This window comes from Erpetoichthys calabaricus, chromosome 1 (assembly GCF_900747795.2).
Source record: "Erpetoichthys calabaricus chromosome 1, fErpCal1.3, whole genome shotgun sequence".
Lineage (NCBI taxonomy): Eukaryota > Metazoa > Chordata > Cladistia > Polypteriformes > Polypteridae > Erpetoichthys > Erpetoichthys calabaricus.
In genome coordinates, this window is record NC_041394.2 from 183,659,138 (window position 1) to 183,677,851 (window position 18,714).

Consider the following 18,714-nt stretch of genomic DNA (forward strand, 5'->3'; position numbering starts at 1 on the left):
ATGGAAAATGCAGCACACAGGCCTAATTAAATGAGAAGACACATTTTCTGGGGGCAGACATGGAAGCAGCAGTTATTTCAGAGAGATAAAAGTAGGAACACTGCCCCCTACTTTTAATCTGGTTTTGAAAAGAAACTTCTCTGAATGAAGTACCATATATATACTCGCATTTGTGTTCTCCCGCGGATAAGTCGGTGCTTGATTTTTACCTTATAATTTCCAGTATTTTATAATGTTGGTTGTATAAGTCGAATGCGGAAAACTCACGCTATTGGTCCAAGAGATTATGATATGCTAACGCCCACCTGAGAGAGTAACCACAGAGCACACTGCCTTTGTTTTTCTCTGTGTATTGTGCTACGTGACCACACGGTAATACCCAAACTATTCTGAAGCGACGTTTGCACTGTTTTGTGTTTTTTGTATCTCACACAACCTCATACACCTTTATCGTAAGAGCATCCCTTATCTACAATGGAGCGTTCGATCAGAAGAAAATATGAAGCTGGTTTTAAATTAAAAGTCGTTGAAGTGGCGGAAGAAATTGGTAAATGCGCAGCTGCAGCAAAATTCGATGTGTCTGAGAAACTGGTGCAAGATTGGAGGAGTTGAGAAGATGTAAAAAAGTCGAGTCTATAATTTTTTTTTTTTTTTTTTTTTTTTTTTTTTTAAGAACCATTTTTTGGGTTTCAAGACCTGACTTATATGCGAGTGTATACGGTAATCCTAATATTTTGCCACATTTGTTACAAAACTAACAAAAATATTTTTCTATTACCTGTTTTCAGATTAGTAAACCAATATAGAGTTTTTATTTGCTGTTTTTTCAAATTATGGTTTTCATTATTCAATTATGGAGTTTTAACAAAGCTAACCTAATCAAAGTCAATATATCTAATGACTTCTTTACGGATTCTGTTTTTGTGTTTTAGTAGTATTATTCTGGGCCAAAGTTTAAAAAAAAAAAACAAAAAACTTGCCGTGTAGAACATGTCAGACTCTTTAGATTCTTTATTCTGCAGTAAAGGGGGAAGAATGTTTACAAGAGGGAATACTACTTTAATCACAACCGACACATGCCTTTTCAATTATCAAAGCATAGTTCCATAACATCTTAAAAAGCTAGGAAGTGTAAAGCACTTGACACACAATATTAATACACAGTGACAAGGAATTGCATTATTAACTGCATGGATTGTCACGGAATCTTGTAACATGAAGTGAATTTGGTGCTTTGCTCCTGAGCTGAAAGCTTAAGTACATGTATAATACCAGCCCACCAGACTATGTGGTACTTTGTGTGCAGACAGTAGATAATTGGCTCAAAATTATATCAGTTGTCAGAGATGGACACTCGTTACTTGTTTTTTGTCTTAATATTGTAGGCTGGAAAAAAAACAATTTTTCAGAAGAGTACTCCTAACATTGGAGAGATTGCATGTGTAAATGTAACAATGTAGCGATGTGAAGAAAGTTATGTGGTTTTATCTTAATAGTAGATGTTTATCTGTGGTTGATCCACATTGCCTTAATGTACAAAATGTTTTGTTACATTTTGAAGCCGGTATGTTTTTAGCCACTTGTTTAACTTTTTTTAAAATTAGGGCATTTTTCACTTTTATTTAAGTTTATCAAAGAGACAAATACTACTTTTTTTCTGTTGAATATTTTTGTAATCAAAAATAACAGTGGTAATAGAATGTAATTTACATGTATTATTGGACCGCACATTTTTTTTTAAATTTTAATTTAATATAATGTAGTTTAAAAACTGAGCAGAAATAAGCTTTTGGTAAGTAAAGTAACTCACTGACCCCAGATTCAAAGTGAAATGATGTAAAAATTAGATCCAGTTCTGTAGCTGAGCTGTTCCCCTTTTTTATATTGGGGGTTGCTCTATTTTGACTAGATTCCAGTAGTGGTTTTGGTGGGTTTGTTTTGTTTTTTTTTTTTTTTTTTTGTTTTTTTTTTGTTTTACAGCCGGATGCTTTTCTTGACACCAACCCCTCCACCGGTACCCTGACTTGGGAGAGGCTCCAAAATGGTTGATGTAAAAAATTATATATTTTTTAAACATAAAATTTTCGTTGAACTTTTTTCTGTCCTATAAAAAAGGCACATAATGAATTCTGATCTTTCAGTTCATGTGGTCAGAATGAATACTTAATTTTGATAATTAAGTTTTTAGCGTCTATACCGTAGGATTGTGTGGTATACCAGTATTGGAAAAGTACCAAAAATAACCAAATTTAAAATGGTTCAGTACCAGCGTTTTGGGGGGGTTTAATACTGGAAGTAATTTTGTAGTTTCCATTCAAACCTGCCCCCTAACCCAACCCCATTGACACTTGGTGGAGGAGCAGCAGAAAACATGCCTAAAGACTTCACAGAACTACATGGTTTGTGACAATCAAGACTCCTAGCAAAAAATTTACTTGGAATGGAAAACACCTCTTGCCCCCAAACCCCACTGGATATAGAAAGGGAAAAATATTACAGCAAAAAACCTAACCTTTTCAGAAGTTATGACTGTTTAGTTACAGTGATACCAATACCATAATATATTGTCTGGCTTTATCCTAACTGCCAATTTTAAATTGGTACAGTAGTTTCTCAGAATCAAAGCAGGTGTACTTATGGTTTGTTGTAGGTAATGATTTGTTCCATTCCTTCAGAGCTGGCTTTCTCTGGTACATGTAGAACACACTTTTTTTTTTTTTTTCTTCATGGTATTTATTCTACAGCCTTTATTACGAATACACTTCCGGTTTACCATGGCTAGAGTTGCAGCTCCATTTCCAACCATTCACAGCTGTTAACATGGCAACTTTAGCAGCTTTGAAGCCTTTACTAGCCTGCTTAGCTGACAGAGATTGGCATCTGGGATTACTTGGGCTTTGTTGTAAACGAGGACAGAAGACAACAAGATGCAAGCCTAAATGCAGGATTTGCTACTGCATAGTACCAACTAAATGGGCTAACACAATTAGTTTAGTAAAGCGCTTAAAAGCAAAGATGGTCAATGCCCACACCGTGCCCCCCCCCCCTTAAATTATCTTAAACACTCCTCTCGGATGACTCCACGCAAGGTAGCCACCTGTGTTGCCTGTTGGTTTGACCAGTTCTGCTTAGAAACTGTCACACAAGTCAATAGTGGCAGGGTGATGTACTGTTTAGCCATTGTGGATGCAATGAAAAGTCAAGCAAAATAACACATTTTATTGGCTAACTAAAAAGATTACAATGTGCAAGCTTTCGAGGCAATTTTAAAATTACATTTCATTACTATATGATGTAAGACGTTATAACTTTTCAGTGCTCTGTTGCATAAACACTAGTACAACTTCTCCATTTGTTCATTTACTTCCAGCTGTGCTTCAGCATGTGTATTGAGTATGTCTGGGCTCATTTGCAACCCAATAAAATCACACCTTACAGAAGAGCATGCTGATATGCTAACCTTTCTTGCAAAAAATTTTAAAGTTAGAGACATTGCTGATTGTTTATACAAAAATGTTTTACAGGTTTTCTTTCCTTATTTCGGAGATGTGTATGTTACTGGAATGGCAACTCTAGACTGGCCTAATGCGAGTCACTGTATGTGTTTGTGTGCCCTACTGGTGCTGCAGTAGGGTCTGGGTTCCTGCAGCCCTGTTGATGGTGGAGATTAAACAGGTTCAGTTAATGGATAGGGCTAAACAGATTCAGGGAGTAAAACCTTCTGTACTGAACTAAAATGAATTAAGCACGTTCAGCTGATCTTGTATCCTTGTTTATTGTAGTGATGATTTCTCAACTTGCGTGGACCCTGTTTAGAGTTATCAAACTTTTTAGTATGAAAATGTAACTCTTAGTAGCATGCTGTCTGTACAACAGCCATAACTTTAATAATGTTTATTTCCAGAACATACTGAAACTTAATATGTTCTTCACCTGCATTGTTGCTTTGGGGATGGCACTTTGTGTGGAGAGAGTGTGAATGCTAAGGAGTGTGAAATCGGAGAATATGGACAGTATTCACAGCGCATCACTTTTTCCACATTTTGTTATGTTACAGCCTTATTCCAAAATGGATTCAGTTCATTTTTTTCTTCAGAATTCTACACACAACACCCCATAATGACAACGTGATAAAAGTTTACTTGAGGTTTTTGCAAATTTATTAAAAATAAAAAAATTGAGAAAGCACATGTACATAAGTATTCACAGCCTTTGCTGTGAAGCTGAAAATTGAGCTCAGGTGCATCCTGTTTCCCCTGATCATCCTTGAGATGTTTCTGCAGCTTAATTGGAGTCCACCTGTGGTAAATTCAGTTGACTGGACATGATTTGGAAAGGCACACACCTGTCTATATAAGGTCCCACAGTTGACAGTTCATGTCAGAGCACGAACCAAGCATGAAGTCAAAGGAATTGTCTGTAGACCTCAGAGACAGGATTGTCTCGAGGCACAAATCTGGGGAAGGTTACAGAAAAATTTCTGCTGCTTTGAAGGTCCCAATGAGCACAGTGGCCTCCATCATCCGTAAGTGGAAGAAGTTCGAAACCACCAGGACTCTTTGTAGAGCTGGCCAGCCATCTAAACTGAGCGATCGGGGGGAGAAGGGCCTTAGTCAGGGAGGTGACCAAGAACCCGATGGTCACTCTGTCAGAGCTCCAGAGGTTCTCTGTGGAGAGAGGAGAACCTTCCAGAAGGACAACCATCTCTGCAGCAATCCACCAATCAGGCCTGTATGGTAGAGTGGCCAGATGGAAGCCACTCCTTAGTAAAAGGTACATGGCAGCCCGCCTGGAGTTTGCCAAAAGGCACCTGAAGGACACTCAGACCATGAGAAAGAAAATTCTCTGGTCTGATGAGACAAAGATTGAACTCTTTGGTGTGAATGTCAGGCGTCACGTTTGGAGGAAACCAGGCACCGCTCATTACCAGGCCAATACCATCCCTACAGTGAAGCATGGTGGTGGCAGCATCATGCCATGGGAATGTTTTTCAGCGGCAGGGACTGGGAGACTAGTCAGGATAAAGGGAAAGATGACTGCAGCAATGTACAGAGACATCCTGGATGAAAACCTGCTCCAGAGCGCTTTTGATCTCAGACGGGGGCAACAGTTCATCTTTCAGCAGGAAAACAGCCCTAAGCTCACAGCCAAGATATCAAAGGAGTGGCTTCAGGACAACTCTGTGAATGTCCTTCAGTGGCCCAGCCAGAGCCCAGACTTGAATCCGATTGAACGTCTCTGGAGAGATCTTAAAATGGCTGTGCACCGACGCTTCCCATCCAACCTGATGGAGCTTGAGAGGTGCTGCAAAGAGGAATGGGCGAAACTGGCCAAGGATAGGTGTGCCAAGCTTGTGACATCATATTCAAAAAGACTTGAGGCTTTAATTGCTGCCAAAGGTGCATCGACAAAGTATTGAGCAAAGACTGTGAATACTTATGTACATGTGATTTCTCAGTTTTTTTTATTTTTAATAAATTTGCAAGAACCTTAAGTAAACTTTTTTCACATTGTCATTATGGGGTGTTGTGTGTAGAATTTTGAGGAAAAACATGAATTGAATCCATTTTGGAATAAGGCTGTAACATAACAAAATGTGGGAAAAAGTGATGCGCTGTGAATACTTTCCGGATGCACAGTATTAAGCTTTGAAAGTTAAAACTTCTGGCCACTTTTAGATGTGGTGAAATCAACTGGATATTGGAACGGTTATTATGGTTTTGTATTATATTTGCATGAGCTCTAAACCTCTCCTATTTTAGGAAGTTTAAATTATGTACAGTGATCCCTCGCTATATCGCGCTTCGCCTTTCGCGGCTTCACTCCATCGCGGATTTTATATGTAAGCATATTTAAATATATATCGCGGATTTTTTGCTGGTTCGCGGATTTCTGCGGACAATGGGTCTTTTAATTTCTGGTACATGCTTCCTCAGTTGGTTTGCCCAGTTGATTTCATACAAGGGACGCTATTGGCAGATGGCTGAGAAGCTAGATTGCTTACTTTTCTCTTTCTCTTGCGCTGACTTTCCCTGATCCTGACGTATGGGGATTGAGCAGGGGGGCTGTTCGCACACTTAGACAATACGGACGCTCGTCTAAAAATGCTGAAAGATTATCTTCACGTTGCTATCTTTTGTGCAGCTGCTTCCTGAAACGACATGCTGCACAAAAGCTCGAAGGGCACGTATTGATTTTTGACTGAAAAACAAACTCTCTCTCTCTCTCTCTCTCTCTCCCCCTGCTCCTGACGGAGGGGGTGTGAGCTGCCGCCTTCAACAGCTTTGTGCCGCGGTGCTTCGCATACTTAAGCCAAACAGCCCTATTGATTTGTTTGCTAGAGATTGTTTTCTCTTTCTATGTGACATTCTGTGCTCCTGACACGCACTCCTTTGAAGAGGAAGATATGTTTGCATTCTTTTAATTATGAGACAGAACTGTCATCTCTGTCTTGTCATGGAGCACAGTTTAAACTTTGAAAAAGAGACAAATGTTTGTTTGCAGTGTTTGAATAACGTTCCTGTCTCTCTACAACCTCCTGTGTTTCTGCGCAAATCTGTGACCCAAGCATGACAATATAAAAATAACCATATAAACATATGGTTTCTACTTCGCAGATTTTCTTATTTCGCGTGTGGCTCTGGAACGCAACCCCCGCGATGGAGGAGGGATTACTGTATTGATAAAAGCATGGCCTTAGTTAACTATGTGTTATGCCTGGAAGGAGATAACAGTCCTCGCAAATAACACTTTGGATCAACATACAAACCAAAACAATTTGGTTTGATTGTCTTTACAGTGTGGAAGATCATGTATTATAGACAAATCACAGGATTGATTTAAAAATATAATCTAGTAGCTGAAGCTATTTAAGTGCACCTCTATAAAATTCATCAATGTATGTTTTTTTATTTTCTGTGTTGGTTTGTTTTTTGTAGCTTTCACTTTTAATTCTGCCACATGTAATTTTTTTTTTGTTTCCTTTTAGAGAAGAGGAAGCTGATGAATCCATTTTCACTCCCTGACCTCTATCAGAGGCTTGAAGCTGACCCTCGTACTCGACCTTTGCTGTCAGACCCCAGTTACAGGGAACTAATTGAGAAGCTGCGAGCCAATCCTTTTGGAGGAGGAGGAATGTGAGTTTTTTTTTTTTTTGTGTGTGTGTGTGTGGTTACATATAAATTTAAGGCTTTGAGTGACCTGGCAAGTGCCATATGCTCTTTGTTGCAAAACATCAACATACTTTTTTGTATTTTATTCTTTTTATTTTATGTTAGTCCAGCTTTTGTACAGAAGTTTGGAACCTATCCTGTAAATATCTAAATCCTGTATAAAGAGTTAACAATATAGTGCAATTTAGAATGTCTCAAAATTGAGCTTAAGCTGACTGAAGAAACATAACAGAACAAAAAAAAAATGCCTTAAGTGAAAATAGCCCAAAAATCATGTCTCTAAAATTTAGTTGAAGCCTAGGCTAAATCTGAAAATGATACCCTTTCACAATTTACTTCATGCAAATGCTTATGGGATACATTTGGCTTTTTTGATTTTTGTTCACATTTGTGGCAGACAGCCATTTGTCCAGGCATGTACTTTTGTTAAATTGATATTTTGTGTCTTTCAGTTACAACCAATCTCAAAAGTTTCACAACTTGACAAATTCAGAAGTTGTTCCTGCATATTTATTATTTAATTTTGAGATTGTGCACATATAAGCCATTTCATTTTCCAAAAGATTTTTTCATTAAAAATATCTTCATTTTTTATTGAATGAAGTGTCCTCACTTTATTATTCTAACCTCTTTGACCCCGGGGTTATGATGACAAGGTGCTGGCTTTATGAAAACTAAAGCTGTGAACTTATTTGGATTGCAGTAGTTGTGCTTTTTTAATATTTTTTTATTTGTTTTAAATATTTTATTGGGTAGTTTAATTTTCTAAGCATTTAAATTGTCAGCTGTACCAAATTTATTTAAAATTGATGGTAACTGTTATCAGTATGAGCCAGAATACATCAGTGCAAAAATGTATCCCATCACTACAACATGACTATAAGAAAGACAGACGTAGGTACTTTTCATGAGTTTCAGGGCAACTGGTAATGTACATGTTAGAAATATAATAAAACCAATTTAAAATTAACACTTATGCTATATGAAAAGTGAGTTGCTTGAGAAAATCAACTGTTGCTGATCAGTTCTAAAGTTTAGCGTGGGCTACATAGATTTGAAATGCTATAAAGTGTGTTTTGATCACTTTCTCCCATAATGCAGGCAATTATGAATTTCCACCCATCAATAAGCAGTTAGCTCTGGACACAATTCTCCTTCCATCCATTTACTGGTATTTATCCCATTAACATTTCCCCAAAATAAGCTGAAAGCAACAATCTAAACAAAAGGGAACAAATAAACACACTTTTTATATTTAGATTATGGGTTTTGCTTAGATACTGTGTGGTTCACCTGTGTACTTGTTACTATGCACCATGGGAGACATAAGATGCCATTGGCTTAATTATGTGTGTTCTTAAAGGTTGTGCTGGCATATTGTCTAACTTATTCATCGGTGTATCAGTGTTGAGTATGTACATCAGTGTTACAATTTTTGAAGGGATGGCAATTGTAGACACAATTTTCTCACCGTTTTATAACATTTCACAATTATGTGGAAATTGCTACAGCTTACCTTTTCTTTTATGCCTATCACTTGTATTGTGTTTTTGTGTTCACTCCTACAAGTTGTTGTGAACACAGAAAAGAATAGTCTATTTAGAGTTTGTACATTTTCCCCTTGTCTTTCTGGTTGTTATTCTGACATACCCAAAGACATGACATTTTGATTCACTGGAGATTTCATATTGGCCCAGTGGAAGTGAGAGAGTGTGTATAAGTGAGCCTTGCAGTGGCGTTTGTCATGTCCAAAGCTGTTTTCCTGCCCAGTGCTGTTGGGATATTCTTCAGCTCCCTGCAGGCTTCAAATGGTTTATGCAGATTTAAGTTTAATTTGTTTTCTTGTCCTAAGTCTACATCTGAAACACAGATGATCATTTGAAACTGGAAACTTTATGGCTTTGGAGTATTTGGTAAGTTTTAAAATTTCCATTGTGGAGTTGGAGTCAAGCCAGCTTGACTGCCGTTGTAATCCAAACAAATTCATGCAGGTGTGCTTTTAGTTTTTAAGTAAATTACTAAATATAGCTTCACCTAACAAAGTATGCATTGAGCAAGTAACATGCATAATTGTGGACAAAAGCTCATACCTTAAAAATGCCAATATATTTTTAAAAATTGCATTAAAAACCAAACTTTGCTGAAGATACAGAAACAAAACAAAAAAGACTAATCTTTCTACATGAGAAAGACAATAAGAATGACAAGTGTATAGTCTGAAATGAAACTTGTACACAGGTCATAAATAAATTAGCATCAAAGCCTTATGTATCAGAACTAAAACATAGAAATGTAATTTAAAATGACATTTTTAGGGCAACTTACTCCTAGTATTTTAGCATTTATCATAAATATAAGGAGACTTTAATTTGTATCATGGCAGAATAGCATTTTCTCTCAACTTTATTTTTAATATTTGCTGCCATCTCTTTCAGACACACAGCATGTTTGAAACATTTTTAAGGTCCTGTTATAGCTCCTTAAAATGTAAATATTAAAAGGGTGCAGGGACAAAGCACTTCAGCGCTGAATATACACCATGTTAGAGCAATTTGTCCATAGTGGTTAACATTGTATTTGCTGTATAGGGTGTTAGTTGGTCTTGTAGCATAAATAGCATAAAATAAATTTTCTAGATGCAGTTCTATAATTAAGGTGGCACAGTGGTAGCAATGCAGCCTCTCAGTAAGGAGACCAGGGTTCATGTTTCTGGTCCTCCCTGTGTGGAGCTTGAATGTTCTTTTCATGTCTGCGTGGGTTTTTTCTGGGTACTCCGGTTTCCACCCACAGTCCAGAGAGAGATGTAGGTTAGGGGGATTGGTGATTCTAAATTGGCCCTTGTGTGTGTGTGTGAGCCCTGTGATAAACTGGTGTTCTATCTAGGGTTTGTTACTGCCTTGTGTCCAATGCTAGCTGGAATAAGCTCCAATACAAGACCCATTTCAGGACTAAGTAGATTAGAAAATGACATAACATTTCAATAATTTGTTGTAGGGGTGGGCGGTATGACCAAAATTCTATATCACGGTATTTTTCTAAATTATCCCAGTTTCATGGTATTCAACTGTATTTTTTTCCCCATGCATGAGTGGATGTTAACCACATTTTCCACTGCAATTACTGGCTAAGAATAACCTATTCCACTGTCAAGAGTATTGTACAATGTACAAAAAAAAACATTTTAATGTGCACACAAGTATTAATACAGTTTTGCATTGCCCCATAAAGTGATAGTTTTCAAGGGGGTGGCACTAATGGAGAAGGTGTCACATTGCATGACAGATGCAGTCAAAATATAGAACCTTTTTATTGAACAAATTTTGCAAAAACAAACTATAATTTTGACAACATATTTTCAACCATACAAAGAGGCATTTAGACTTAGTAAATATCCAGAAGTGCTTGTCAAAAATTGTATTGCACCGAATATGTCTTAGAAAAGGAATAAATGGTAAATATTTTTTGTAAACCAACTACACTTTCTGTTAATGTTAACAATCTCTGTCCACTGACACGTTAAAGTGACTTTTTAAACAACTTTATCATCATTAAACTGCATAATATTTAAACTAATAAATAATAACAATAAAATAAATAATAGTATTATTACTGATAGTTGCACTATTACTTCAAGACTTCAAGCCCAGGTGCATTACACAGTATTCACCAAATTAAAATAAAATAAAACAAGTGCAACTTGGTGATGACATCTTTACCAACTGAACCATCATTTAGGCAAACTGCATTAATATGGACCTTGCTTCAAGCTAAGCTATACTGGGAAGAAAAAAACAAACTATATGTCGAGAACAAAGTCGACATTTCCACTTTATTCTCATAGTTTACTTCATAATTAAAGTAGAATGTCGTAAACTAAACTTCTTCCTAAAATCAATGTTTAATCAATTACTTAATTTACCCCGTCATAAATTAATGCAGCACATTAAATGCTTTGTGTTATGTTCCCCGACCCAGTGGTTAATCACTAGGCTTCTTAAAATGACTTCCTCCGCACTAAGAGAAGACAGCGATCACCATACAGAATCCATTCACTTCATGATATTCCTGCTTTCTGAAAATTTAGAATGCTAAGATAAATACTTGATACTTGATATCATTTTCATGATGAAATGCATTAAAGCAGGTATTACACATGCACGGTAGTGAGGCGGGTAGTGCTGCTCCCTCGCAGTAAGGGGTCCCCAGGTGTATGTTCAGTGTAGAGAACTTTATGGCAGGTGTGACGAGGCTCCAGAAACCTGGATGTATGAATAGCTATCGCACAGGTTTTAACTTAAATATTGTGTAAATGTTGGGTTTGTGATGTGCTGGTCGGAGACACGAACACAGAATTCAATGCATGTTCTTCTGAGCGGGTTATCTTTATTGCATGCATGCTGTCTCTATGTGACGTAGGCTACCAAAACCCCAGTTCCTGTCCTTCCTTTTTCTTTCACCACACGATAAACGTCTTTGTGAAATTAAAACTAGTTATAAACTTAGCACACGGAGTGTTCAGAACTTTAAAAATATCTTCATTATACATGTTTAATTATGCCATCCATTCAGAGTTGCGCCCATCTCTGAACGAGTCGCCAGCACATCGCAGGATGAATACAAGCAAAACATACATTAGCAGGGTCAATATAGCACAACAAAACCCCACATCCTACATGACTTTGAAAGGAAACTGAAGCACGCCAAGTAAACCCACCAGAAAAACATGCAAATGCAAGGCAGGCACGCCACCGTGCCTCCATATGATTAATGCATGCTTTAATGCATTTCACCATGAAAATTATATTAAGTACAGTATTTATCTTAGCATTCTAAATGTTCAGAGAGCAGGAAGATCATGAAGTGAATGTATTCTGTGCGGCGATCGTTGCCGGGTACCTCCTCTTAGTGCAAGAAGAGGTCAGTTTAAGAATCACTTAACACAAAGCATTTAATGTGCTATATAACTTATGATGGGGTTTGAGAAAATCTAGTAAATTAAATATTCATTTTACGCTGAAGTTTAGTTTACGATGTTCTACTTTAATGACAAATTACGAGAATAAAGTCAACATGTCGACTTTATTCTCGTCATAAGCGTCAAGATTAAAGTGGAAATGTCAAGAATAAAGGCAACATGTCATCACACTATTACACAGTACCCAGGTACATTACACTGTATTGAAAACAAATAAAACAAATACAACTTGGCTTGCAGTATTATCCAGTAGTATAGAAACAGTATTTACACATCTGACCTTTTAAAACTAAAGCATCTCCAGCTGACAGACGTGACTCCTTTTTTTCGGCTCTCTGTCCATTTTCACCGCGCGGCATACCTATGCTACCACCCACTATTTGGTGGTGTAGCAGTGAAAAAGTGCCCTAGTGCAACAAATCTGTGTTTAGCGGTGTAGCAGTGAAAAAGGTCCCCACTTGAACAGTTTCCCGCTGCGCCACATTCCGAACGTCATTTAGGCAATTTAAACCGGTGTTGCGGTATAAGAAAAATCCATATCATAAAAAAAAAATAAACGGTTTTCGGTATGAACCAGTATACCGCCCAGCACTAATTTGTTGGTATTGTTAAATTTTTGTAACTATATGTGCAGGTATAGAATTGATTTCTTCATCCCCAGCCTCCCACCACTACTTGCCAGCCCACCAGATTCAGTGCTACTTTGTACACAGCACTTCAATGTTTTCCATCATGCTAAAAATGGTAAAGAATGCTGAAATGTAGCTATGTGTTTTAAATACAGAAAGTTGTATTCTGTTAAAAACAGCTCTTCCAGATATGTACTGTTTTTTTTTTTGTTTTTTTTTCTGCTGTTGGTATGCATTCGTATTAAATTTGGCAGAAACTCACATTTTGTCTATGATTTTAGAGCGCTAAATGAATTGTTGCTTGCGCAATATGTAATCATAAATGACTGAGTCATGATAGACTGACCACGACAGGGAAGGCTTGGGTTTTATAGATGGAGGACAGGAAGGGGTGGGATCTCAGGCGGAAGTGAAGTTTTGCAGGATGGTGTGATGTAGCATTAGAAGTATGTGGAGTCTTAGGTAGGTTTTCCTTCTGGTGTTCTATGGAAGAGGGAGAAAAGGCATTAGTACCATTCATCAGCCTCTTGACTCTGCATCTTATTCCCAGTTAAGCCTTTAGATTGCCTCCATGCACACATGTGTGACAACTGCAAATCTATGGTGGTAAAGTACAAACCAGCGCTGGATAGGAGCACTCATCTGCTCACTCACATATTTCAGCACGATTTGTAGTCACATTTAAATGGCTTCATGCCCTTGCACAAAACCTGTGTGCTGTTTCCCCTTGCAAATATTAATTAGGTTAAAGGGTTCAAATGTTTTTCTTTTTATAAAAAAAATTTCTTGATTGTCACAAATATTTATTTACTGGTAATTTGCATTCTTTTCTCAGAAATCTGCAGGACCCACGTTTGATACCAACACTGAGTGTGCTCACTGGTGTTGATCTGGCACCTGACGATGAAGATGAAGAACCATCTCCTCCCCCACCTCCCAAGAAAGAAGATGCTACCCCAAAATCTAAAGATGAAGATTTACCAGAGAACAAGAAGAAGGTAAAAGAGCAATAATGTCCTTCTTGAATAAAATGCTTTTACAGGGGGGAGTATGGGTGGTATATATCCATAATCCATTAAGCAGGAGAATAATCAACATGTAAAAACTTTACTTGATGTTACAACCCCATTGATTATTTTTCTGTACATGCTTGTAACATTTTTATCTTGTGTATTCTTTATTTATAGTTATATAGCACTTTTCTCACTCTTCAAAGTGCTTTACATAGAGAACGGGGAGCCATTTCAACCACCACAATTATGCACTGCACAGAATTCTACTAAAAAGCTTGTAAACACTGTATTTTAAAAGATCTGAAAATTATTCAGGGCCTCAAGTATTCATAACAAGAAACTATTCATAGGGCTGTGTTTTGTCTTGGTAGAGTAATATATATTGCTCTACTTTCCCCTATTGTATCTGTCCTCTTTAATAAAACCCCTGTGTGCGTCCATGTGTCCGTGTGTGTGTGTCTTCTGGTGAAGTGCGCATGTGCGGGGCACGGTGTGATGCTTCAAAGCAGATGCTTCAAAGGCCGCTTGACGCATCACACAAGACAGAGAGGGCAAGACCTATAAAATATTGCACGGCGATCCAATCAGATTTCGGTAAATGAGGTAAGACCTAAAACATAACGCACGAAATATCCAATCGGGTACTGAGACGCGGAGACCAGCTTCCCCAAAGAGGTGGGATTAGTGTTTGTGGTTGTGCAAGTGTTCATTCTGAGGATGTCAGATTTGCGATTAACAAACTTGGCCCAGTAAAGTGTAAAGTGACAGTCGTTGAAGGGGTTTTCCTAAATATACGAATTTTCATGATGTTACAGTAGGATGACTTTTAAAAGTATTTATTTTCGTGCACATAAAATCCGTTGCTGGGGAGATGACACACATACAATAATCAGCTGCACGCCAGCACAGATTAAAATACTTGCTGGAGAGACGTATTTCTGCGAGAGAAAATTAAAGGCACACAATACAGTGACGCATATTACAGCCACATACAAGCCAGGATTACTGTAACAGAAAATAGACGGTCCCTTGCCATTTAATATAGACTGTTCCTACTAATGTTTATGCACTACTGTTCTAGCGCCCGTTATTGTAACGGGCTTAATGTCTAGTTATTAATAAGTAGCCTTTATCAAAATGCCTAATCTCACAGACTGTTTATAATGTATTATAGTGTATAACTTATCCCCACCTTCCCTTCTATATCTATAACCTCAGGCAATTAGGTGTAGTAAAAAGACAAGCAGGAGTTAAGTTACACATAAAATAATGTATTATTGATAATAGTCAGAAATAATAACAATATGCAAAGTACATTTGAATATTGGCAACCATACAACCTGATTAAATGGTGATGTGTAGTTTCAGGCGGCACACAGACTTTAGTTACTTAAAAATGTCTCCTAGTTAAAACATCATTCAGCTTTCTTCAGAACAGGCTGCATTGCCCTGCCTCAAGTTGTGCCGAGTTGTGCTCTCCATTGTGTTGTCGTCTTCAGTTCATGATGTGGTGGTCTTCATTAGTTTGGTAAGAGAGATACTTCATCATCATATGTTGGTTAGTAAGAGAGAGAGAATGTGGTTGAACAAGCAGATTTATAAATTTTCTGTCCAACCCCTACAGCCAATAGGACATCATGGTACTTAAAAGCTTCTGATAGAAGCCAATTCCAAACAGCCATGCTTCAGACCAATGGGGCAAAGAAAATCTTAACACCTGCCATCCCCCCCAAACCATATGTTAAAGTACAGCTTAGCTTCCTTGCGGGGGTTGAAAGACTTTAGCAGAGAAACACTCGCCAAACTGGTTTAAGGCACCCCCCCCCCCCCATCTCTGTTGTAAAATTCAAAGAGACACATTTCGGGGGGTGGGAAGGTTGGAAGGGTAAACACTCACTTATGTAACACTAAATTACATTGCTTTGCCTAAATTACAAATAAAGACATACAAAATATCAAGTTATATGCAAAATCTTACATCACAACAGGCTGTTTGAGGCAATGTGATTAACTCTGCTTTATTAGAAAGGTTGAGATGCCACCAACGTATTTTTACGCATGTTTAACTTACTGGTATTTAATTCTTAGGTCTTTGTAGGTCTGATGTTTCTTTTTTTTCCAGATTACAGATATGGAGCACTAATGCATTTTTCTTTCCTGGTTTGTAAATGTGGGAAAATGTCATGTGTTGGGTAGTCTTTTCATACTTTTAATTTAGTAAGCTTTCTGGTGTTAACAGGCTTTAAAAGAGAAGGAGCAAGGCAATGATGCTTACAAAAAGAAAGACTTTGAGACAGCACTGAAACATTATGAGGCAGCCTTAGAGCATGATCCTTCTAACATGACCTATCTTAGCAACCAAGCAGGTAAGGCATTTACTGTAAAAGTCAATGAAATTCAATTGTTATGGAAAAACAATTATAAGTAAATTTTTGATGTACTACATATTTTCTGTCTGGGTCACTGAACCTTTTCACTTTTGCCAGCTGTATATTTTGAGAAAGCTGAGTATGCACGTTGTAGAGAGCTGTGTGAGAAAGCTATTGAAGTTGGCAGGGAAAACCGCGAAGACTATCGACAGATTGCCAAGTGAGTATGGTGGTCCTTTTCTTTGAGAATAAAAATAAATGATTCTGCTTGAAATGCTCATTATACTATTGAAATTTTACTACCATTAACTTTTTCATGACAGGGCTTATGCAAGAATTGGGAATTCATACTTTAAACAGGAGCAATATAAAGAAGCCATTCAGTTCTTCAATAAGAGTCTCACTGAACACAGGACTCCAGATGTGCTGAAGAAGTGCCAGCAGGTAAAAATGTTTTTAAAGATGTTTATTAGTTCGACAGTCAGTAGTTTCAATAATGTACTACTTTGTGAAATACTTTCAACTAATATATGAAATCCTTTTGATTTTTAACATGCATTTTACCTGTCTAGGCTGAGACTCGTGTTTTGTAACACTTGGCTATCCAACAGCTACTGGGTTGTAAACACAAATACGTATTCTTAAGACATTTCTCACTTGGCACTATTTTCCTTGGTCTAGTGAATGAGCATACAGTCATATGAAAAAGTTTGGGAACCCCTCTTAATTGTTTGGATTTTTGTTTATCATTGGCTGAGTTTTCAAAGTAGTAAGTTCCTTTTAATATATGACATGCCTTATGGAAAGAGTAGTATTTCTGCAGTGACGTTAAGTTTATTAGATTAACAGAAAATATGCAGTATGCATCATAACAAAATTAGCAGGTACATAAATTTGGGCACCCCAACAGAGATATTACATCAATACTTAGTTGAGCCTCCTTTTGCAAATATAACGGCCTCTAGACTCCTCCTATAGCCTTTGTCTGGATTCTGGATGGAGGTATTTTTGACCATTCTTCCACACAAAATCTCTCCATCCAGTTAAATTTGATGGCTGCCAAGCATAGACAGCCTGCTTCAAATCATCCCATAGATTTTTGATGATATTCAAGTCAGGGGACTGTGACGGCCATTCCAGAACATTGTACTTCTCCCTCTGCATGAACGCCTTTGTAGATTTCAAACTGTGTTGTGTCATTGTCTTGTTGGAATTTCCAACCCCTGCGTAACTTCAAATTTGTGACTGATGCTTGAACATTATCCTGAAGAATTTGTTGACATTTGGTTGAATTCATCTGACCCTCGACTTTAACAAGGGCCCCAGTCCCTGAACTAGCCACACAGCCCCACAGCATGATGGAACCTCCACCAAATTTGACAGTAGGTAGCAGGTGTTTTTCTTGGATTGCGGTGTTCTTCTTCCACCATGCAAGCTTTTTGTCATGACCAAATAACTCAATTTTTGTCACATCAGTCCAAAGCACTTTGTTCCAGAATGAATCTGGCTTGTCTAAATGAGCATTTGCATACAACAAGCGACTCTGTTTGTGGCGTGAGTGTAGAAAGGGCTTCTTTCTGATCACCCTGCCATACAGATATTCTTAGTGCAAATTGCGCTGAATTGTAGAACGATGTACAGATATACCATCTGCAGCAAGATGTTCTTGCAGGTCTTTGGAGGAGGTCTGTGGGTTGTCTGTAACCATTCTCACAAATCCTGCACATATGCCGCTCCTATATTTTTCTTGGCCTGGCAGACCTGGGTTTAACAGCAACTGTGCCTGCGGCCTTCCATTTCCTGATTACAATCCTTACAGTTGAAACTGACAGTTTAAACCTCTGAGATAGCTTTTTGTAGCCTTCCCCTAAACCATGATACTGAACAGTCTTTGTTTTCAGATCTTTTGAGAGTTGCTTTGAGGATCTCATGCTGTCACTTTTCAGAGGAGAGTCAAAGGGAAGCACAACTTGCAATTGACCACCTTAAATACCTTTTCTTATGATTGGACACACCTGACTATGAAGTTCAAGCTTAACGAGCTAATCCAACCAATTTGGTGTTTCAAGTAATCAGTATTGAGCAGTTACATGCATTCAAATCAGCAAAATTACAAGGGGGACCCAAATTTTTACACAGCCAGTTTTTCACATTTGATTTAATTTCATACAACTAAATACTGCTTCACTAAAAATCTTTGTTTGGAAAACACCCCAGTAATAAGATGTTCCTAGGAAATCAAAGACATACCACTGTTATCTTTTTTTTGTTGAAAGTAGAGTAAATTTATTATGCAGGCTGAGAGGAGTTCACAAACTTTTTCATATGATTGTATATGTCTGCTTAGTTTTTCATTCTTCCACTTCTCCTGCACTGCTTGCTTCTGTCTTTCCTTCCCTGTATCCATCCTTCTTTACACCCTCCTTAAGGAAATAACTTGCTCATCTTGCAGTTGTCTCATAAACTTGTATTTATTGGATGTTTGTCCTGTCTGGGCATAAGTTGTCTAGGAGATTAACTGCCACATATGCAAGGGATTCAGTGAAAAAATGATTT

General features: G+C 37.7%; 1 protein-coding gene across 1 annotated transcript in view; it reads left to right on the forward strand.

The window, feature by feature from the left end:
* Positions 1-18,714, forward strand: part of stip1 (stress-induced phosphoprotein 1) — a 54,128-nt gene that overhangs the window by 17,363 nt on the left and 18,051 nt on the right. Inside the window, exons 4-8 of the mRNA XM_028809662.2 lie at positions 6,989-7,136; positions 13,612-13,774; positions 16,029-16,155; positions 16,276-16,378; positions 16,482-16,602. Coding sequence (XP_028665495.2) covers positions 6,989-7,136; positions 13,612-13,774; positions 16,029-16,155; positions 16,276-16,378; positions 16,482-16,602 — 662 coding nt within the window. The remainder of the gene's footprint in view (positions 1-6,988; positions 7,137-13,611; positions 13,775-16,028; positions 16,156-16,275; positions 16,379-16,481; positions 16,603-18,714) is intronic.